The sequence below is a fragment of the Montipora capricornis genome, chromosome 10 (genome assembly GCF_036669925.1).
Source record: "Montipora capricornis isolate CH-2021 chromosome 10, ASM3666992v2, whole genome shotgun sequence".
Lineage (NCBI taxonomy): Eukaryota > Metazoa > Cnidaria > Anthozoa > Scleractinia > Acroporidae > Montipora > Montipora capricornis.
In genome coordinates this window covers 56701209-56723708 of record NC_090892.1, presented here as the reverse complement: position 1 = coordinate 56723708, position 22500 = coordinate 56701209, and the positions used below count along the sequence as shown (strand labels likewise).

The window sequence follows — 22500 nt, the reverse complement described above, 5'->3', positions numbered from 1 at the left end:
TCACTTTTGAGAACCAAATCCGAACTTCCAGCACATTAATAAACCATACCAGATCAGTCCACATGAAGTAATTAACATTGATCAATCATGGAATTGGATGAGCCTTTGACTAGACTAATACGTGTAGAGACTAATTAACATTGTAATAATGATATTTTAAAAAATGTCTACTGGTTAGGGATGAAAGGGTTAATTCCAACAGAAGATGGCAGTTGTTTTAAAGCCTGTGTTTAAGTGGTTTTCTCTTAGGGAAGTTGTCAAAACTACTACACTCGAACAGGACCCACCAAACCACAAAATAGATGGTGGTGTCTGCCTGCACCCCCCCCTGCTTCATGTCAAAAGGTGGTGTCTATATTGCATAGCCACCCCTCTATCCAGCAGTACAAAATTACAGTGAGATGCAAAACTCACTTTTGTTGTTTGTATAGTAATGCCGACTCTTTCCAGCTGAAAATTACTGTTAAAACTAAAATTTAAAAGCCAATAAAATGTTTTAGGTAATGTTAATGTGATAAGTTCGAAGATAGGTGGTGTCTTTGAGAACCCCCCTACCCCAAAGGTAGGTCCTGTTCAAGTATAGTAGTTTTGACCAGTTCCCTTACATCATCTGTCTGACAAGAATACTTACCTTGATAATTGGAGATACCACTTGTTTGTTTCTACTTCCCCCCTTTTCCACTAACGGCAGTGGTCCAAATGAATGCCCTTGTATACCTGACGAGCATTGTGAAAGGTAGTCCCTTGTTTCTTTTTCACTAAGTGAAATTCCTGTACTTCGAAGAGGCTCAGGCCTTATTGGTTGAGTTCGATGGTCTTGTCTTGCATGGGGCGCAATGGTTCCATGCTCATGTGAAACTGATAAGAGCCCAGTATGTCGTAAATATGGTGGCCGAAATTCTGACGCACTTATGTTACTAAAGGGATCTTCCATATTAGTTAATGACTGGAGTGTTAGACGAGGCGGAAGGTGATTAGTAGTTGCACCCATGTCAGAGCTTTGTTGATATCTTTCATTACTGCTGCGGCGAAAGATTCTGTTAAGAAAGGGATAAGAGGACGTCCTTTTCTCTCCTTCCTCAGTTTTTATGGAAACCAAATGGGTTTTCTCGGTATCCTTGATTCTGTTTTCCTTCTTTTCTTGTTCCTGTAAAAGTTGCTGTTTTTGTCGTGTTATTGGTCCAGTTATTCCTTCACGCTCCAGGGATCCCTGACTATTGTCAGAATCTCTATCATTCTGAAGAGGAATAAAATCAAGGTCAACATATAAAACTTGCAATTTTTGTCAGCAAGCTCAGAGCATGGTAAGGGCCAATAATGTTTGCACTTTGTCGCAGTATTGTATTGTGAAAACTCTAGTAAAAACCTTTCTGAGACAATCTTCGTGTCAGGATTCTAACAGCAAGAATCACAAAGGATAGTTACCCTTTCCCCAGGACGGGTTCCCAATTGACAAGTAAACTTGTCTGGCACTACAGTGAGTAAAATCTAGAAGTGTGGAGGCAAAGCGTTTAGGGTTTAAGTGGACTTAGATGCTGTAAACCCTTTCAGCCCTAAGGGGTTCCTTACACTTGCCTCTCTAGACCTGCTTTCCCTTCATGCATGTATCTTGCATTGGCTTATAAGTTTGGGTTTAAATACTAACTCTTTTTTGCACGATCCCACAAGAAGATCCTGAAGGCTTATTGCAAGGGGTTTTACCACAAAAGACTCAACAGGATCTTCGTGTTTTAAAAGAGATGATTATTTTCAGCAAATCATCTTCTACAAGCACTGACTATTAACTTCACCAACCTCTTTATCCCTCCTTGCTCGCTTTGGAGGTCTACCTCTGCTTTTCCTGTTCTTTCTTTCATTTCTTTTCATTTCATAAGATTGTTCGAGTTCTGAAAAAGACATTTTTAATAACAGGACTGAATTGAACAAAGGAAATGCTTGCCTTTGATGGATCAAGTTTCCACCATGCTATGGGGTGAAATAATGACAGACTGCTTATTTACAACATTTAACTTCTTTGAAATAATATTATTATCCTCTCTTGATGTGACATATTATTCACCACATCAACCTCTTCAAAATAAAAACAAATTCCCTAGAGGGAAGGGAACCCTGATTCCACCACAGAGATTTTTTATTTTTACAGTTGCAACTTAACCCACTAATCATGTTCCGGTAAAAGTTAAAAATCCGATCCCATCAACGCGTCGGCCCACACGTCGGCCGACTGTCGGCAAACGCATCGGTAGTGTGTCGGCCAACGTGTCGGTAGTATGTCGGCCGACGTGTCGGTAGTGTGTCGGTAGTGTGTTGGTGGTGTGTCAGCCGACGCGTTGGTGGGATCGGATTCTTAACTTTCACCCATGTTCCAGCAATAAAAATGGGGGTTGCTGAATTAGCCTTTGTGACAAATCATAGGGTGTTGTTAGGGCCGATTTACATGGTGTGATTTTGGCACATGCAACAAGCTTATGACAGGCCTACGACATGACTTACGACTGTCGCAGCATTTTAAAACATATTTTAAAATGCAACAACATTTTCTCTGATGTACTCAGATTGTCGTAAGCGACAAAAATTGTACTGTGTAAATCAGACCTTAGATGGCTCTCCTGCTCCAAAGGTAACCAATTATGCCACATTATTGAGTACCTTTTGATAAGCAATAATGTTGTTGTTTCACATGGTATCATAACACAACTGGTTAAAAAATGTTATCAATTCGGTCCATAGAAAATATGGACTGCGGACTATGGCCCACGGACTACACACTGGGTATAAAACGCGACCTACAGACTATGAACTGACTATATAATATGGACTATGGTATTAAAATGTGGACTACGGATTATAAACAGCGTACAATGATAGAATGTTGAAGCAACAAATCAAATTTTAGATTTTCAAAATTTCTCTGATGGGAAGAATGCTTGAGCTGTGACTGTAAGATATTTTGGTGAGGTAAATCACAATTAAATTTTGAGCATTGTTTTCAGGTTATGTGCTGTTTATAATCCTCGGTCTGCATTTGATACCCTAGTCCCCATTTTACACGTATATCTTAGTCAGTGTTTTATACCCACTCCATGGTCTGTAGTCCATATTTTGTACTGACGGGTTATCAATTCTTCTAACTGTGGAATTTGGTTAGAGCCACATCGATCACTGGCCTTATTTTGTCAAATGCAAACATATAGCCTTACCTTGTCTTTTACTTGGTGGTAGAAGGCCTAGCGTTGCCATGAAATCAAGTTTCTGCCGATTTATGCACAACAGCAATACATTACTGGGATACCTCATTATTGGGCATTTTCATAAACATGTGTGGTAAGGAGATTAATTATTATCAAGTACTGTAACAGTTAAATTTTTGTACTGCTCCCTGCTTTCGGTAGGCATAGACAGGCAGGTTCTCTCCTTCTTATCTTTCACGTTATCTTCTTATGATCTTAATGTACTGGTCAGTGTTTAGACATGTGACCTTACTCACATGTAGCAGAAGATTTTACATCTTTCAAGTCAAATTTCACTTAAAATACACATTACTTTAAGAAATAAAATCACAATCAAAATCTCCATCCTTTATCCAAACACCTCATAGTTGCTAAACTTGGCCAAATCACTTGCTTCATTATATAGTGTTTTTTTATGAAAATCTAATATCTTTTTTTATGACTGATCGATGTCAACTTTCCTTCAAAATCAAGAAAATTAATACCTTAACGTTAAGACACTAACCTCTGGGCAAGCAAACTGAGCCTCTGCAGAAAGGTCACTATCATCATTTTTATGATCACCAATGCAATTCTCATCAGTCACCAAATTGTTTGTAGACTCCACACAATTCTCAACCCTTTGGTCATCACTGAACTTTCTCTTTAAGGTTGGTCCTCTCTGGCTTATTTCTGCCAAAAACAAGAAATAAATAAAATAAAATATATATATTTGTAAATTATTTAAGTTAAGGACTTCAGGCATAACACATTATTTCCCTAGAATCTATTTATCAGTCTGTCTCATGATAATCAATGTTACTGCACTTCGTTTGCTCTTAGAACTTGGCCTTTTAGTTAATTAAGGTCTATTGGAAAGAAAGTTTATGTGTTAAGATGAAGTATTCATTGCAAACTGTATGACAGCCATCTTGGCAGTACTGCAGTCTGGGCAGTTTTCCACAAAATTTTACAAACTGTACATGTTTATTGTAGAAAATACACTTTATAGAGGCTATGTGTACATGATCATTACCTTTCTTCCTATCTGCAGTGACAAGTCCTAGACCCTCAAGGAATACAAGCTTGGATGGATCATGTCTTATTTTGTTTATTTGCTTCACGGAAGCTTCTTCAGGGCATCTTTCAATTTTAATTCTTTTTGCAAGACTAGGTGATGACCTCTCAGAAGACATTGTTCTTTGCTTGTCTGGAAGAAAAAACAACATCACTAATTTAAGATGATGGGTAAACTACCGGTATGTATGAATTACAAGTAACCAACAGCCATACATGAATCATAGCCTCTAATATTACAAAATTAATTAAATGAGCAAGGATACGAAACAGTTCTAAAGGCTCTCTGATATGCCAGGGCAGTCATTTTAGAAATGTCTGTAAATGTAACTTTCAAACTATTATTCATTTGACTACAATATGACAGAATTTGAACTTACCATACATTAACAGTTTAACAGATTTAATGTGAACTTGGAAAAATCATTGATGGCTTTATAGCTCAGAAGTTAATACAACTTGTGCTGCACAACTGCACCTACGGGGCTTTGATTCACACATAGGCTGAAATGAAAGCTTGTTTGCAATGCCTCAAGCGGTGCATTAATTTTGATCATTTTGATTTAAAATCAAAATTTGATAAAATTGCTCCAGCCCTTTGCACAAGTGAAAATTTCAGACCTTGGTGGTAATCCCCGTTGACGATTGCATTTCGATCTCTTTGCTGCCACTCCCTCTCCTCATCAACTTTACCAGAATCTATCCTTGCTGCACTATGCTGGAAACCCTTGTGGCCAAAGGTCTTTGGTTCCAAGTATGGCACACCCAGCCGCTCTGATGCTCCACCAGCTGACCTCCTCATATTTTCACTATGAGGATGTCGAAAGTCAGGTTCAAAATGATCACTAAATCCCTTTCCTTCTGAAGGAGGATGGTGGAATGAATGATATGGAAATCCTCGATAGAGATGACCAGCCTCCCTGCCTGGCATCAAACGAGCTAAGGATGGCTCACCTTTGTGACGATCTATAGAGTGGGGACTCTGGCAAAAAGGAACAAACAGTCAAAACAAGCACTGTACTCGAAAGGATATGAAACCAGAACAGTACAAAGGTGAAAACGATAATTACTTATGCATCAGTGGTATCTAAAACAAAAAATTTAAGAGCTTGCAACAGAAGTCAAACCATTAACTTTCTGACGGGTCAATGATAAATGTATAAAATAGGTTATAAAGAACAGTCGTCTCATGCTTGTCTGTGTTATTGATACACTCAATGTTTCGAAAAATTTATTATGGCAAATTTTCAAAAATTTCTGCCATTAGACTGAAATAAGATAAGGAAGAGCAAGAGCACAAATATACACATTAATTAATGTTTGTACCACTAATTTGCAGGTCAAGGTTGAATTCCCATGCAGAAAAACAAAATCAAAATCATTATGCATACTTTGCTGGATTCAAGAGGGCCTTGTTGATGAACTGGCTGAGGATAATGCAAAACACCAAGTCCTGCGGGTTTATCCTGCTGCAAGTGATGTCGCTGCCAGTCTTCTCCCGCTGTACGAAGGCCTTTTTGTTCAAACATTAGGCGCTCATGTAATAAAAACTCCTGAAAGAGAATTAAATGACGTAAATCAAGTTTCAAGTTCATATCTCAAGTTTTCTTCTTCTTTTTAACTAGAGTAAAATTATAGAAAATTTTAGATGATAACATAGAACACGGGGCAATGAACTCGCCTCCCACCAATGTGACCAAGCTTCGATTCCCAGACTTGGCGTCGTATGAGGGTTGAGTTTGTTGGTTCTCTACTCTCCTTCAAAAGGTTTTTCTCCATGTACTCTGGGTTTCCCCTCTCCTCAAAAATGAACCTATGATTTGCTATCTGTGCTAAAAAATGCACTTGACACTTAAATAAAAGTAATAATAATAATAATAATAATAATGATGATGATGATGATTATCATTATCATTATTATTATTATTATTATTATTATTATTATTATTTGAGGAGACAGAACATTAATAGACTGCTCGCAGTCCCTTCTGAGTTCGTCGAACCAACCGATTTGGTCACGCAAGCAAGGGAGATAAAGGGACTGCACAATCTTATGTAACCGACACGTTCAGAATCTGCAGTTGCACCAGCAAAAGGAAATTCGGATTGGTTGGTTGACAAAGGACCAATGTCAGATTACTACTTAGTGTCAAGTTTCAAGGTCATAATTATCTGAAGTTTTCTTGAGATGTGGGCAGCTTAGCGGTTATCAACCTGTGTGAATCGGGGCCAACCCTCGCTCCCAAGGTCCTGTGTAGGCTGAGTTTCAATCGACCTCAATCTGACTCCATGGCTTTTTCTCTGGGTATTCAAGTTTTTCCTCCCTCACCAAAATTGACTATCAGTCAATTTTACAACCGCCTACAGGCGGATACCCTTGATAGGGATAACCTCTGTTATCCTTTAATTGAATTGAATTAATAAAATTGGTAAAAGAAATTACTGGTAAAACTAAATTCACTTTGGGAACTTGGCTACCACCCCCCCCCCCCTCCCCCTTCATAAATTGAAGCAATTATTAAGGATAGACTCTTTCACATGTAAGGATAAAAATTCATTTTGACATTGAAAACAGCAAAGCAGAGCACCATACTCATGGGAACCAATGAGTTGCTTTTCTCATGGTAATCATGGCTAGCGGTATTGCTTGTAGGCAGGTATGCACGATGAAGTTGCCCAATAATTTAATAATAATAATAATAATAATAATCAATATGCCTAACATGGCATATTGCAAAACCATACTATTATGGTCAATTGACGCCTAAAACAAGGCTAACATCTTGTTGTAAGAATAAATAACCTGGGGGTTCTACTTCTAGGCTTGGCTAAATAGAATTACTGTAATATTATTAGAGTATAAATCACAAACCTGATTACAAACCTGTCTCTCTCGCTCCCTCACAAACTCAGCATGTCTCTCGTCTAGAGGATGGATAGGGTAAGGGGCATCTCTGGGAGGGTGGACTAAGTAAGGATGAATCATTGGTACTTCATGAGCTGGAAGAAACATCCTTTTGTACTCTCCTGGTCTTGCTATGTTAGATATCATGGCAGTATCTGCTCGGGAATGAGCACCTTGGCTTCCAGGTGGCTCAGATGAGCTGGACGTTGGTGGCAGCCCGGGGGTTGTACCATGTCCATGAACTGGACAAGAGCCTTGTTTGTGCTCCTGGTTGATGCCACGGTGTGGTGGTCCCTCGACGGAACTTCGTTTTTGCTCTTTGGGAACAAGCTCTGTTTCTTTATCCATTTTGACAGACTCCCTTGTTTCCTAGTTGTCCCAAGGTTCATGAAAAAAATTATCAAGAGTGACATGCAATGTAGTGAGGTTAAGTTGAGACCTGCTTACAGTAATTCTCTAGTTTTTTCTGGAGCACTTATGACTAGAATATGTCAAGATACATGTCAGGTTTTAATATTAATTTTGCTTTCACAAAACACATTTTTTTGTTTTACAAACCTGTTTTCTTGTTTCCCGTGACTCTGAGTTATCAGCCGACCTCAAATGAGGAGAATTCTTCCTCAGAAAGTTTTCAATGCCCCCTGGTGGCAACTGACGAGCAGCATCGCTCACATGTCCTACCGGAAATTCAAATGGCTCCACCACAATTGTACCATCAGGCAGCATGGAGTGTCGCTCATGCTGCTGTCGTAAATGTTCTGCAGCCCGTTGCTGTCTCCAGGTACTAAAATGCATATCAGGAGGCTCCATTACCTACCACAAACAAAATTATCAATTGCCACTTTGCACATGCAGTTACTTTATTTTCAGTCATACAAAGCTTGAGTAGATGAAGGCCTAAATCACTGCTCTCTTCTGGTTTCATTTAAGTTTGACTTTAATAATTTAACATTTTTGAGACTAAAAGATCATTGCATTGTTGTGCATATCACTTAAAGCAACGTTGTAGTTAAAACTTTTCCTTGGTTAAAATTTTTTCAAACCAGTTTGTTTGTTTTTTTTTTACTTTTGTTTATTTCAGATTATGGTAATGTCTATAAGACAAGAGTAAGTTAAAACATACTAGTTTGAAAATTTTCTAACCAAGGAAAACCTGATGTTTTCAAAATTGAATAGAATTTAAATTTAGGTAATACCAGACATTAACTTTGTATCTGAATCACAGTACTCTGTTCAGTTACTAGATATTTTCTGAGATCCTGCATTGAATTTGAGTTTCACACACACTAAATTTAATGATGACCTTACTGGAGGAGGGTAAGGTGTTGGGTAGAATGCTGGTAACATATGGGAGTCCGGGCCATCTCTCTTGGAGGCCAGAAGAGGAGGAGGTCCTGTAGGATGGCCACCACGAGGTAAATATAGCGGCAAGTCTGGCTTAGCACCATACGCTGCTGGGTAGAATGCCACAGGGGCATGAGCTGGTTCTGAAGGGTAGTGTTCTGACAGCATCGGAACCTCTGAATAGCAAAACAAAACATCCATTTCAGATCTCTAATCGTAATGGTATAATTTGATGCCAAGAAATACTTTTAAAGTAAAATAAAATTCTACATGTAAAATTATTTAGCTCGGTCATGTGTACAGACCTCACTGCGTTCGGTCTGTACTCACGACCTCGGTCAAGATTCTCCCATACAGACCTCCTGCTCGGTTAATGTGTACAGTGTGTACAGACCTCACTGCGTTCGGTCTGTACTCACGACCTCGGTCAAGATTCTCCTATACAGACTGACTAAGCTGGGTTAATAAGATGTTTTTTCAATGGCAAACAAGAACAATTTAACTTGTTTCATGTAACTGGTTTGTACTAACTGACATTTTTCTTGCGAACGGCGATGAGTGAACTTAATTCTGTCAAAGTTTGCTCGTCATCCTCTCTTTTGTCATCATGCTGTTTGGCACTTCCATAAATAAATAATTGTTAAAAGAAAATACTCAATATTTTTGCATTATAGTTTGCATCTTTTCACCGCGAAACATTACTGGTCTAGATGCCGGTCTAGATGGGAAAATCTAGACCGCGGTCAATATCGATTTCAGCCAATCAAATTCGTGAACTTGGTAGTTTCCAGTCCTTGTGAGACAGAGCCATATAATAAGAAGAAATATTAACCTCTGTGGTAAACCTTTACAGGATTTTACTGTTTCAGCATTTCTGGTACAAGGTGAGTCAGCTAAGTTCTTTGAATGCTGGTGATGTGAGTTTCCAGGTAAATTAATTTAATATGTGAGGAACTGACTGGAGAGCAGCTAGGGGGGGTCTCCAAAACTAGCCAGGAGTCATGCCCTAAAGTGACAGCCCTGACTTGTTGGGATCCACACTGCTAAATCGTGAGCTAAATACTAAGCAATTACTACAATTTTCTGAAGAAAAAGATCAAGATTTTGAAATCTGTGAAATTAAAGCAACAGGATGTCTCTTCTGAAGTGTTAGTCACTGCAACTGATGTGAAATGTAACTTTACTTAATAAATGCAGATCAGGGGAAAATGCAAAATATAATAGTGACCAAGCTCCTGGAGGGGGGACTTGAAACTTGACATTTCAAAGGCCATTTTTATCCAAAACTTGCCACACATGTACAACCCCGCCTTCAAATTTTAGGATTTCCTTAGAGAGAAAAAATAATCATGTATTGAAATAAATAGTTAAATCTGTCAGACAGGTTTTTTGCAAATGGCAAAAACATTGATTTTTGTCTATTTTGATGATAACTGAAAAACTGTCTGATAGATCTTTTTGAAAAAATGCTGATGGTTTCGTCTTCATATTGTTTACTAATTTCCAAAATTTTAACCCTGGTCGAACAGCTAGGTTTTGAGAAAAAGGCCTTGATGCTTTTCAAAATATGGATCTTTTTTTCTTCAGAAAACTGAAGTAAAGTAAACCACCTTCATACATCATTTTCACAGTCACGCCATGAAATGTTGTAGAAGACCAATCCATGAACAACCTCAACCTGAGTTATTTGCCAAAGCATGTCATCCAACTTTATAGAGTTTTGTATGGAGCCGACAAGTTGATCGACCACCGTGGTAAACCAATATGGCAGCCAGAAATCAATAAGCACATCTGGAGTTCACGTTGCCATGAAAGTGCTTACTTTTCACTGGCGAGATTGTACACATGAGTATAAACACTTCCCTTAATATACCGGTACTTGAAACATTTAAACTGCAGAGAATCATAATCATACACATTTTTTCAATCAAAACAGCCTTCATTTGAATGCTGCATTCCCAAAACGTTACGGAACCGGTAACTTGTAAAGATTTATTTCTGGGTCATCTTCAACCTCGTATACATGTAGGAAAAATCCAGATGAGTACCTCACAATTTTGATTTGATGATGTCACTATGAAAACCACCTATTGCTACATACCGGTACCAGTAATGCTGGAGATATTCCAGCGAAGGAATGGTATCCCCCAAGGGAGCCTAGAAATACTTTCAATGCCTTCATACTGTTGAAACACAGATAAGCTTTGGCCACGTTGGCCCTCAAGGTTTCAACTTCTGATTCCCTTTTTACCCATTGAATCCTAGGAGTGACACTTCATTAATAGACTTTACTCTGTCTAAAGCCAGTCAATGGGTTAACAAGTCTATTTAAGACTATTCTTGTAAAATTCTGTACAAATTGATTATCATGGTAAAGAATTATTAAAAGGAAAGGGGAGGATAATTATTTAAGCAAGAGTGTAATGTACCAGTAAGGCAGGAAATGGTCACATGTTTGCTCCTGTAAATCACACTTCTGTTCAAATGTTACATTATTATATACACCTAGGTTTATCTAAATTCCTATATTTAATTTACTAAAAACTTGAACCTATTTGTTTTTCTGGGGTATCATCTTTAAAGTAAAGTAATTTTGAATTGCTCAATCTTGCAAAGAAATGTAAGCAAATTGGACCGATACAGTCATCACCTTGCACTCAGTGTCAGATTCCAAATGCAGTTTCATGTGATTTACATGTAAATACTACAACTTCTACTATCCAACAATTTTTCTCCTGAAAATATGTTTTCCGTGTACCTATTACGAGTAAATAAAACCATTAAAAATGGAGCGATACCGTGCTTGCTTCTTCGCAACACAATGATAAATGGATGGCAAAGGGGCAATTTCGGCTTCAAAATGATCATTTTCTGTGAAAGGACTGGGGCGAGTTCTTAAAAAACACCTTCATAATTATTAACCAAGAAGAGTTATCATGATTGACTTAAAAGCTCTTGGACAGCAAAAGTGGCCTTTGTTGCCTCTCTTCAGATGGCCGGCGTGAAACGCTGCCATCTTCGAAGTCGCAATGTTATGCGCAGTATGAGCTGCGCAGTGCAAAACAAGGGAATCACCTTAACTTAAAGTGCCCCTGTGATAAAAAAAAATCACTTCGCTTTTGCAAGTGTGTTTGCTTAACACCTGACTGGCAAAATTTGGAGCTTTGATTTTTATCCAAGTGTAAGTTTTGGATTTCATGGTCCGCCATTACTCATGATTGACTTAAAAGCTGTTGGACCTCAGAGCGTTTAATCCAGGGGAAAATGACGCCAAAGGCTCACTGGCTTAAATTTTATCATGTGAATACAGCTTATCATAATTATGTGGAAAACACGAGTTTTCAAGTCTGAAAGCCCAAAACTCCTGTCCTGCATATTAATTAATTCTGCGGCATATACATTCATTGCATTCTTACACTAGTGAGTCTTTGACGTCATTTTCTCCTGGATCTAACTCTCTCAAGAACTTAAAGTTAGTAATGGTGGACCATTAAATAGGAAAATTCCAGTTGAAATTAACAGGTGTCTTTTTGAAATCAAGTCTTCATGTCTTCAAGTCTTCATGTTTGGTCACAGGGGTACTTTAATACAAATTTGTGGACCATACAAGTAATGATTTCTGTGCAGAAATTTGCCATATCATACCTACAGCATGCCATGAAAAAAATAACTCAAATTACATCTCTCGCTTACAAAATAACACACAGTGATGGTTATTTATTATTTCAAGACAAAAAAAATCATTTTGCTTTTCTGTTTCATGAGAATTGTGTTGATGTGTACACATGTAACTCTGAGATGCAAAATGCTGTATTAATTTTTATCGTTTAAGAAGCATAAAATCTACATACATGTATAGCATTAGATAAACATATTAAGCCAATCTAAATTGACTCCCGACAGATATTTGTTTGGATATTAGCCAACTCGCTTTTGATCATTCAAATTAATATTGACACTGAAACGACATCAAGTTAATTTTCCAACAGAAGTAAAACATATCCTAATGTATACAAGTATTTCAAAGGAATATTGATAAGAAGCATCATTGTCAATGACCTGCTATTCAGAGCAAATAAAAATGCATTTGGGTTTTATGTGATAATAAGAAATAAAGATATAGAAATCTATCATTTAAATTCTATAAGCCCTTCAACAAAATATGCCACAATGTCAATTTTGAGGATAGCTTTGAAACCTGTGAACCAAAATACAGCCCGCATCAAACTGGTTAATGGTTTTAACTCCTTCAAATCCCTGTGTAAGTTGTGAAATTATGAATAGCCCCCCACCAAACATGAATAAAATTAATGCTGTTTAAATTCTACACAAGAAGCAGCAATGTAACTATACTTTAAAGACATGCACATTTTTCCCATTGCCCCGACAAAACAAAAAGGAAAGCAGGACTTATACACTACTCAATCACCTTTAGAACGCCTGAAAAGAATCAGCCACAACTTGGTGATCTTATGAATTATTCAAGCACAACGAAATGCATAAGCTTTGACAGTGTTTGGGGATTTGTATGATTCCATCTTTTTGTTGCTTTAATGCTAAGCAACTGAAAATCCCACACGAGGAATGCAAAAGGTACAAACATGAAATCAGTGCTAGATTTGCAAGGAAACTTTCAATTATTTACAGTTTGTAAAACCTTGGAAATTTCCTTTGAAATTTAACCCAGAAAAGCCTTAAAACCATTTTTCTTCTTGTACAAATAATTCATTATGTTACACATTGTAGGATCAGCATTGTGAGAATAACTTATAACAAAATGTATTTTTTGTAAGCTTACCAAGTGGCTTCAATAATCAAGAAAACAACAAGTATAGGCTAAATGTATAACATATTGCATGATTCCAGCATTGGCACGGATGCTATTACAAAGGAAAGGCAGTTATACGTGAAGACAGGTGGCAGTGGCCTAAATTAAAATAAACAAGGCTAAAAAGTGCAAGGCTCATTATTCAAATAGCTTACTTTCCAAACAGAGGGAATAAAATTACTATACAGCACACTTTTTCATCACCCCACAAGAAAAACTAATTTAACATCCTTAAACCTCAAAGCTCTTAAAAAACCTCACACCTTGTTCCTTGTACATCTGCATGTCATGGGCGACGATTTTATGTAATTGTACTTTATTTTAATATTCTTTTTTTGCCAAAAATAATAATTATTATTATTAGTATTATTCATCAACTGGAACTTGTCTCAAGAGTGAAAATGAATACTCCTGAAATTTGTTTTGTTTCAAAAAAGTCCCACTGTACCTCTAGGCACTGACGAGAAAACACCTGGCATCACCTCATGACCAATAAGGGGATGGCTAGCTTCTGTTCGCTGTAGAGGGCCTCTATTGGAGTCACGACTTTGTTCACCTTCAGAATAAAGTTAAAAGATGTATACAATAATTCTCTCATTCATATTAAATTGATAGTTACTGATGGTCTACTTGAATATTAAGCTTTTCACTGTAAGTATCTAAACTAAATAGCAAAAAATGTTACAACAAGATTATTAATTAAAGAGCTATAAAGCCAAACTGAATTAATTTGTATGGCAATGTATCACTGAATAATCGTATCTCTCACTTCATTATTTTTTGTCAACACATAAGTACATGTCATGATATGTGCTCTTCATTACACCATTTTCTTCTTTGTTCCATGGTATCTGATCAAAAGATTTTTACCTAATTTTGTGTCTGGAGCTATAATAAGGCAATTTAATGTACATCAATGTACATTGCAAATGACAGACACAACCAGTTCATGCGTTACAATTCATATTTAATGAAAAGAATGTGATCGCATGATATAATGTACAAAAAAGAACATTAAAACTTCGTAATTTAATGAAAAGAATGTGATTGCATGATATAATGTACAAAAAAGGTACATAGAAACACTTGAGGTTTTTTATATGATTTTTTTGTTGATTGTCCTGGAAAGTCAAGCATTTGACTTAACCCATACATATAGCTTGTGACTCATGTTTGACCACACATCCAAAATTATTTTATTCAATACTTCAACAAAAATGCCTCAAACACTTTTATTCAGTGTTCATGGTATATTAGCAGAGCAACTGCACAATTCAGGGCAGCACAAGGCCTCCACTTGTAAGTTAGTTAATAAAAGCACTTTTGCTTCTCAACGATTATGCAACTAATGATCCCCATATTTTATATTTATGCCACATTTAGCTAATTTTCCTTACTTCCTGGTCGAGGATTTCTGTGATCTGGATCAAGTGGTGTAATATTTGGAACTGGTGGGGTCCGAATAGCAATCACTCCTGGACTGTGGTGATCTCCTCTCTCTTTAGTAGTACTGGCATCATGGTCACTTTGGCCAGCTAAAGGGGATGTTGTTTGTGAGGGGGACATTCCTGTGAAGAGAGTGATCAATATAATAATAATAATTATTAACTGACTATGGGGGCAAGAGAGCACCAATTCATGGATTTATCAATAATTATTATAAGGTCAATCTTGTGAGTACAAATCAATGACAGTAGCTGTCAAAGATTATCAACAGAAAAGAAACACTTCAGCCTAAAAATGGATGATGAGCCACCAAAACGGTTGACTCAGGCAAGTATCAGACCACTTTGCAGGATGTCATGGTTTCACACTGCAGCTGGACATGCAGTATAACAAGGGAGGTTTTATTAGAATCCAGGACTCGGGCACTAGTACCTGTCTACGCTGAGGACAGTACCTGCCTTCTCTCAAATGAGGTCTCAAAGATCAAAAGCCAGACTATAAATTATAATGTAGGGGTGCCCACTTACTCTATCAGAAGGTCCCTTCTACTTTAAAACTTAATGAAACCCCTAGGGAGAAGTGTTTCCTTTTTACAAAGATCTAAAAATGGTGGACGTTTCTAGTACCTGAGGATAAAAACTGGTAGGACCTTTCTCAAAAAGCTTGTATGCTGTAGTAGGACATTACAGTACCCACATACTGTTCAAAGAGAGTCGGCAACAACATACTGACAGGTGTATATGGTCTGGCGTTTTGCACAGTATTGCAAAGCTCAAAACATTTTAATACTCTCACACAACATATTGCACCATTTAAATGCTGCATACCAAACATAATAATTATATGTGGTTAAAAGAATAATAATTGTAAAGAATGAACTACAAGTGGCACATTTAAACCAGGCCTACGCAAGCATGTATTTCAGCCCAAGCATGCTCGGTCCCCTATTTAAAGCAAGTACGAGCCCTTTCACCTGTTAGTTCGCCTTTTAGTGCAGTCTGTGTACGACAAATTTTCTAAGAATATAAGTTTTAATTTCATTGTTGCACTCAAGTCCCATCCAGCTCAATGTGTGGCAAGCGTTATTTATTCTAAGTCGTTTCTGCTAAGTTCTATCCACAAGCAAATGGGTGTCTGGAAAACCCGAATAGTGAATAGCGAACAGTTGCGAATACTGAACAGCGAATAGTCACCAATAGTACGAATAGTGCGAATGGTCGCGAATAGTGACGAATAATAACAAATAGTGGCAAATAAGGGTGGAGGGGGGGGGGGGATTATGACGAAATGACGAACATCTGGTACCCAGTACTTCCTGGTCAACCGCGCAGCAACGTTGGATGGGATTTTCCTGCTAAAAAAGCAGAGATGTGTCGACAAAGGACAGCTTGAGCCCTGAGAAGAAAACTTTAAGGTAATAAATGCACTGAAATCCTGTTGCTTATTTGGATAATTAATTAACGCAACGGTTATCAGAGTAGCTCGTTTGTCTCTTTAATCACAAACCACTTGCCTCACATTTTGATTTTATTCCTTTTTACAGAACGTGTCTCGCCGGATCGGACAGCACCGATGAGGATGATGAAATGTGAGTATCTAAAATTTATGTTCGGGCGCCACTGTGCGAGGAGATGATCATGAGCTTGATGTATTAATGAAAGTGATTTATATTTTTGCATTTTGACTTTTTTTCTTCTGTGTTTGTAAAAGCATGCACGAAACTCTCTTTCGACGACAGGTGAGCATATTATTTTATTTTGCTTTGATTACGAGATTGTTCAGCATAAGGCGGTGACTATTGAAGACTATTCGTCACTATTCGCGACTATTAGTCACTATTCGCCACTATTCGCCACTATTCGCACTGTTCGTACTATTCGCTATTCGCGACTATTCGCTGTTCGCTATTCGGGTTTTCCAGACACCCCAAGCAAATCATGTATTTTACGACATGCAGCACTTTACTTCACTTTCAAAAGAAGCAATGAACTGACTGAGTAAAACTATGGTATGTTTATTTGTATATGGTCTGGCCTTTTGAACAATGTTGTAAAACTCATTTCAATATTCTCACACAACATATCACACCATTTAAATGTAGCATACCAAACTCACAGTATGTGTATACTGTCACAAATGTGGTTAAAAGAAAATGCTTACCAGTTCTCACAGCAGAGACAACTGGAGAGACAGATTGCGAACGCTTTTCAGGTGGAGGTGGTGATGAAGACGACGAAGGAACTGGTTTGGCTTGCTTCGCTAACTTTCGAAGTGCTGCTGCAAAACTAGCTGGACCACCCCCTGACATGGACGTGTCAGTTGATGAAGGATTAGACTCGTTGTTATGAAGCACAGGTTGTAATCCAGGTGACAGTGATGTTGTATAGTGCATTGAGGACGCATTGGAGCTTTGGAGGGAGGTGTTCAATTTCAGTCTTTGGTTTCTTGATTGAGATAATAATTGTACACTACCATCACCTTTTTCACTATCCTCATTACAATTGATCACATCTAAATGTCCTTTTGTGTACTTGGTGCTTGTACTTCCAAGCTCACTGATTTGAGGAACCTGTGTAAGAGAACAAGACATAAAGATAAACATAGTAAGGTAAAGGAGAAATATGCACTATACATTATCGGTAACAGTAACAGTAACAGTCGGTCTGTAACAGTAAAGACCAAATCTGCAAAACAGGCAATTTGGGAGTGACAAATCATTATTCTGATTTCACACGTGTGGCTTGACACGTTGGTAGTGCATCGGTTTTGTTGCATTACTGACAAATAATGGATACACTACCAAATCATCAGGCTACAAGTCAAGGTTAAGTTGGTGTACCATGCAACCGTCAACAGACAAATTTTCCAAGGCCCTATCTGTTGCAACAGAAGCATGCCACTGTCAGTGTACCTAGAACACACCTTCACCCTTCAGAAAAAAATGCTGTCTGTGAACTTCAGCATAGTATTATGTTTTACACCCATCTTGCAAATCCAATAAAGTGGTTGTACCATTGACAGGGGAAATGAGCAGTGATAAAGTAGCATTCCATCCAAAAATTAATTCAATTCTACCATTAAAGCTCATCCCCATATTACAACCTTTAAATAAAACAAATTATACTGTACTATTTTGCAAAGGTTCAATTACTCCTTGAATGGTTGCACACTTAACAGCTATTCTTAAAACCCACAAATAAGCACAAATTAAATTAAAACGTTAAATAAAAAGCTATTGGTTATCAAAGGGACCAAATGAAACTAACGTTTTGAGCAAGCCTTATTATTAAAAATATTATTATTGTTCACCAAGTCACAGCTCTTAAAATCAGCTCCAGTTTATTCTAGATTTCTAAGAGGAGCTGAGAGAGAAAGCCTACTAGAGCTTTCAAACCTAACAGGAGGTCAAACAAGCAGGCTTTTATTTAAAGGTCCTCAAAGGTTGCGTTTCTGACTTTTCATCACCCTTTCGTCAACATAATGTTAATCAAAAAGGCCAAATCTAACTAAAAAGGTATTGAAAGAAGCCTTAATTAAGGCTAATACAGCTGTAATTACAAGAGAAAAATAAAAATTCCACAATCCATACATTTACAGGATTCAAGTCCAATAATATTGTACATTTAGATTGGACCCTGGCTGTCTTAATAAACAATATCTTTCAATACTTAATAGTAAACATTTTTTTAGAATTTTAAAGAAAAACTTTGTTAAATCTTCAAAGCCTTTCAACAAGAACAACAATTTTTCATTAGATCTTAAAACATTCAAACTTACAGAGCTTTTGCCCACAATTATCAGCGAAGGTTATTCAAGGTGGGCAATAGACTAAAAAATATTTTAAAAGTCCCATTAATAATATCCAAAGAAAAAACCTAGAAGCAATCTAGTTTGTCATGTGGTTTATAGCCAGAGGGAGCGGGGAGGCCGACTTTCCTGCGACGGTTGTTATGGTGTTTGAGAATTCCTAAAAGGAATTTGTAAATGTCTGGGAGCATAACCTTCAATTATTTAAAACACATTCTGTGGAATCCGATGTACACCCTGGTGTACATCGGATTGAGATGTTGTTTAGTAGACCCAATCTGATCAGGCAATAATTTGGGGTGTACGCAAAAAATTTTTGTAATAATTCTTTTAACACATTCTCTGGACTGTGATAACTTTATAGCACTTGCACTGCTGTAGTATAGCACTATTTGGAAATACCTTGTCTCCACTTCTGCATTAATAATTTTAAATAGTTAGTTACATCACCTTTGCATGAACAGAGAAACCTTCCAATTAACTAAGACCCACACACAAAATCAATTTTTATTGAAGAAATCCCAACAATATTGAGTAAAATAATAACGAATAACACTGTTGGGTTAAAACAAGGCCTCTTAAGAACTTCCTTCTCAGTGCTAACACTGAATTACAATGGCACTAACAGTACTCTGATGGCATTTTAGAAACATCAAAGACAACAATAATGACTTCATTTAACTCAAAGAGTGAGTTACAATTTGCAGCTGACAAACAAAAATTAAAAAAATTCAATTCAAAGCATGTTGTGAAAAGACAATGAAAATCTTGTGGTTAAGATTTCATGCTAATGTTTAAACTGCTAAAAGCTTGTCAACTGTACACTAAATGCATCCAAAGCAAATGCTGGATATTCACAAATCATGCTTGATTCTTAAATATTAGAAGAGTGTTCAAATCTGGCCCTATGAGCATTAGCAAGCCAATATTTTAAGCTCAGATGAGCAATAAATTTGCATCACTCCAATTTGTAAAGACAATGACATGTCTTCCTTTCAAACGGTTTAAGATACCAGATAAAAAATGTCTCTAAAATGACCAAGACCTTAATGTATGGGAGCCATTTCATCATTTTGGTCCCAGAATTACTTAATGCATACATAGAGATTTGATTTCAACTTCAGGAGCACTCATGCTTTGAGAATTTGAAGAGACAACAACTGCAACATGATGTTTTCTTTTAAGATTACAACCAAAAGCAAATGACAAAATCCACACACGATTTATGTACTTAAACAAAGGATGATTGCCACAGACATCTCTCTTGAGGATTTTGTGAGTTATAACATGAGTTGCAAAATTAAACCTCTGTCACAAATTTGTAAATAGTCTGACCAACTTCCCTTTCAAGTATAAAATTAAAGAAACAAAAGCAGTCTGCATGCATGCCAGAGAAAGCCCAGAGCATGTGGCATGAAAGACAGCGATTTTAAATTCTAAATGAAACATAGGTAATTCCCCTTAGAATTTAACAAATTATTGTAAGCAGACACAAGTCAAAGCCATTTAAGTCTAAAGGCCAGACTTCATAGATGAATTACCTTTAACATGTGCCCTGTTAATCTATAACAACAGTGATTGCCTGTTAAAACACAGGCCTCTGACTCATTGTTTGATAAAAATCCAGCCTTACCTTTGAAAAATGTTTCCTTGTTGTAACAAAAAAGCTATAATAATCACCAAGTCTTTGCCAAGAGAGTTATACAGTGTATGAATCCTTTTAATGATATTCAGTGACCTAATATATGCTGATATAATAACGGCTTGAGGCAAACATAAAGACTGAGTACCGGCAGTTATTTTCTCTAGCCTGATTAGCATAAGGTACCATATGTCTTCTACAAACACTGGCTTAACATAAATTGAAAACGTTTTGAGACAATAATCTCAGTTAATGTCATGCAAAGCATTTTAGCAGGTTCCTTTCTGGTGCCCATTGCTTCCCTTTTGTTCCTAAAAACAAAACTTATTCAGTATATCAAATTGATCCCCTGGGACATTCACTAATAACCATGGCTCAATAAACCCACATAATTTTCATGCTCATAATTAATTTGTTCACACAAAAACTGTACCTTCCTCAAGTTTGCCTGAATTTCTTCACAAAAACACTTGTGACACCGACAAGCTCAATATTCTCTTCTCTCATCAATTATTTATCCGCTGTATTGCTTCTTTATAATTATATAGCAAGCTAGAAGATGCTAACCATGCTCTTTGGTGCATAAATCAACAAAAATAGAAATCCCTCTAAAAAAGGCTCTTGTCTTTCACAGGAAAAGATCAGAATTTAGCCAAGAAGGCTTAAAGATGCTACACCTATGCTAAATAATAAAGCTTGATTCTATGAAATTCAAGGTGTGGGTTACTTATTTCAAAAGCCACCTGTCGACTTGTGTTCTTTTCATATGCAAATCACTGCAATTAACCAACCACATTAACAACTGCTTTTGTGTTTGCCCACAGAGGTTTATGCAGTTTTGAATATATTACACTTACTGACATTTATATTCTCTCTTTTAACACATTACTAGCTCTATGTGCAGGAAACCTTGACTAAAGAGGCTTCACTTTATTTTGACAAAAAAGGAATGTGTACAAGCATTTATTATTGGCAGAAAAAATAGATCACAATGCAAAATTTCAGGATAGTATTCAGTTTAGTGTATGCTCACTCAAGGCATGAAGATGAAATTTCAGGGAATATGCTTGTTGATCATGAAATTCAGAAATTAACCAACAAAACATGGAATGATTACAATCAAGAAACAGGCAGAACAAAAGAGAAATAGAGATAACATAATATTGGCCAATACACTCAAAACTTGTAAACACATTTAGGAATAAATTAAAATATTTTAGTCAGCACAACAAAGGTAAAAAAATATTATCACTGTCGGGTTATAAAATGCTTTTCTCTTTTGATTACTCAAGAAACAGCAAACCAAAGTAAATAGAAAAATTCCAAAAATTATTATCATTTTTGATACTTAATTACAGTTTGCAGAGGTGCAAATTTTTTTCAATTATCACAAAAATTAATAGTGAGAGAATGGAAAGTAGTAATCAACTCCTTCATGCACTCTTAAAAAGTTTATTTTTATTTACCTACACACTGGTAGGTCATGAACTTGCTTCAAACAAAATTGTCTTTTTAGTTTTGGACTGTCTTGTAGTAACTTTTTGACATCTTTTGCATGACCAGCCCAATTATTGCAGGATAGCTTCTGATAAATTTTATGAAACATTGAGAATAATTAATTCACGTTAATCGGTGATCTATGAATGAAAGATACATAATCAATCAAATTGCCAGAAGCTTTTGAATCAAACTGGACTCTAGGTTTTACAACATTAATTATTTCGAATGAACCAACCCTTGTTTTTACCTTGGACTGAAAATGGTATGGACTTGAAACTGAGTTCAGCATGAAATAATGATAATGCTCGTCCACAACAACCAACACAACAATGATGATGATGATGATGATCATAATAATAATAATAATAATAGTAACAATAATGGAAACTTTATTTATCTTCGAATACAGTTGTAAATCTCTCTACATATAGGCACTTAACAACTGGCTGCTTGACAGAAAGAAAAAGAAAGAAAGAAAGATCTGATCTGCTAATCGCCCTTTCTCGCAGTCGGAGACTGAATTACTGAGGGCACAGCTCAACGAGGTCGGGCCGAAGGAGCTGTGCTGCCGGCTAGGCGCTCGGCCCCTTAACACGACCCATGTATGACCTCGGAGCACAGCACCACAGCCTGATGGAATAGGCCGGGAGTCGATTTTGAGGAGGGAGGAAAACCGGAGTACCCGGAGAAAAACCCTCGGAGTCAGATTGAGATCGACTGAAACTCAACCCACATACGACCC

At 37.0% G+C, this 22500-nt stretch overlaps 1 protein-coding gene across 3 annotated transcripts in view; it reads right to left on the bottom strand.

The window, feature by feature from the left end:
* The window catches only part of LOC138018757 (genetic suppressor element 1-like), a 32453-nt gene that overhangs the window by 2651 nt on the left and 7302 nt on the right, over positions 1-22500 (bottom strand). Inside the window, exons 1-14 of one of the 3 annotated variants that reach the window (XM_068865443.1) lie at positions 20692-20978; positions 16970-17378; positions 14761-14931; positions 13812-13919; positions 8500-8711; positions 7750-8004; positions 7171-7560; positions 5678-5839; positions 4908-5268; positions 4246-4419; positions 3736-3902; positions 3201-3252; positions 1795-1886; positions 632-1237 (exon numbers count right to left, since the gene is read on the bottom strand). In XM_068865443.1, coding sequence (XP_068721544.1) covers positions 632-1237; positions 1795-1886; positions 3201-3252; positions 3736-3902; positions 4246-4419; positions 4908-5268; positions 5678-5839; positions 7171-7560; positions 7750-8004; positions 8500-8711; positions 13812-13919; positions 14761-14931; positions 16970-17201 — 2982 coding nt within the window. In that variant the 5' untranslated portion in view covers positions 17202-17378; positions 20692-20978. Of the gene's footprint in view, positions 1-631; positions 1238-1794; positions 1887-3200; positions 3253-3735; positions 3903-4245; positions 4420-4907; positions 5269-5677; positions 5840-7170; positions 7561-7749; positions 8005-8499; positions 8712-13811; positions 13920-14760; positions 14932-16969; positions 17379-20249; positions 20381-20691; positions 20979-22500 lie in introns of those variants that run through there. The other 2 variants (XM_068865442.1, XM_068865441.1) reach the window with 2 other exon arrangements.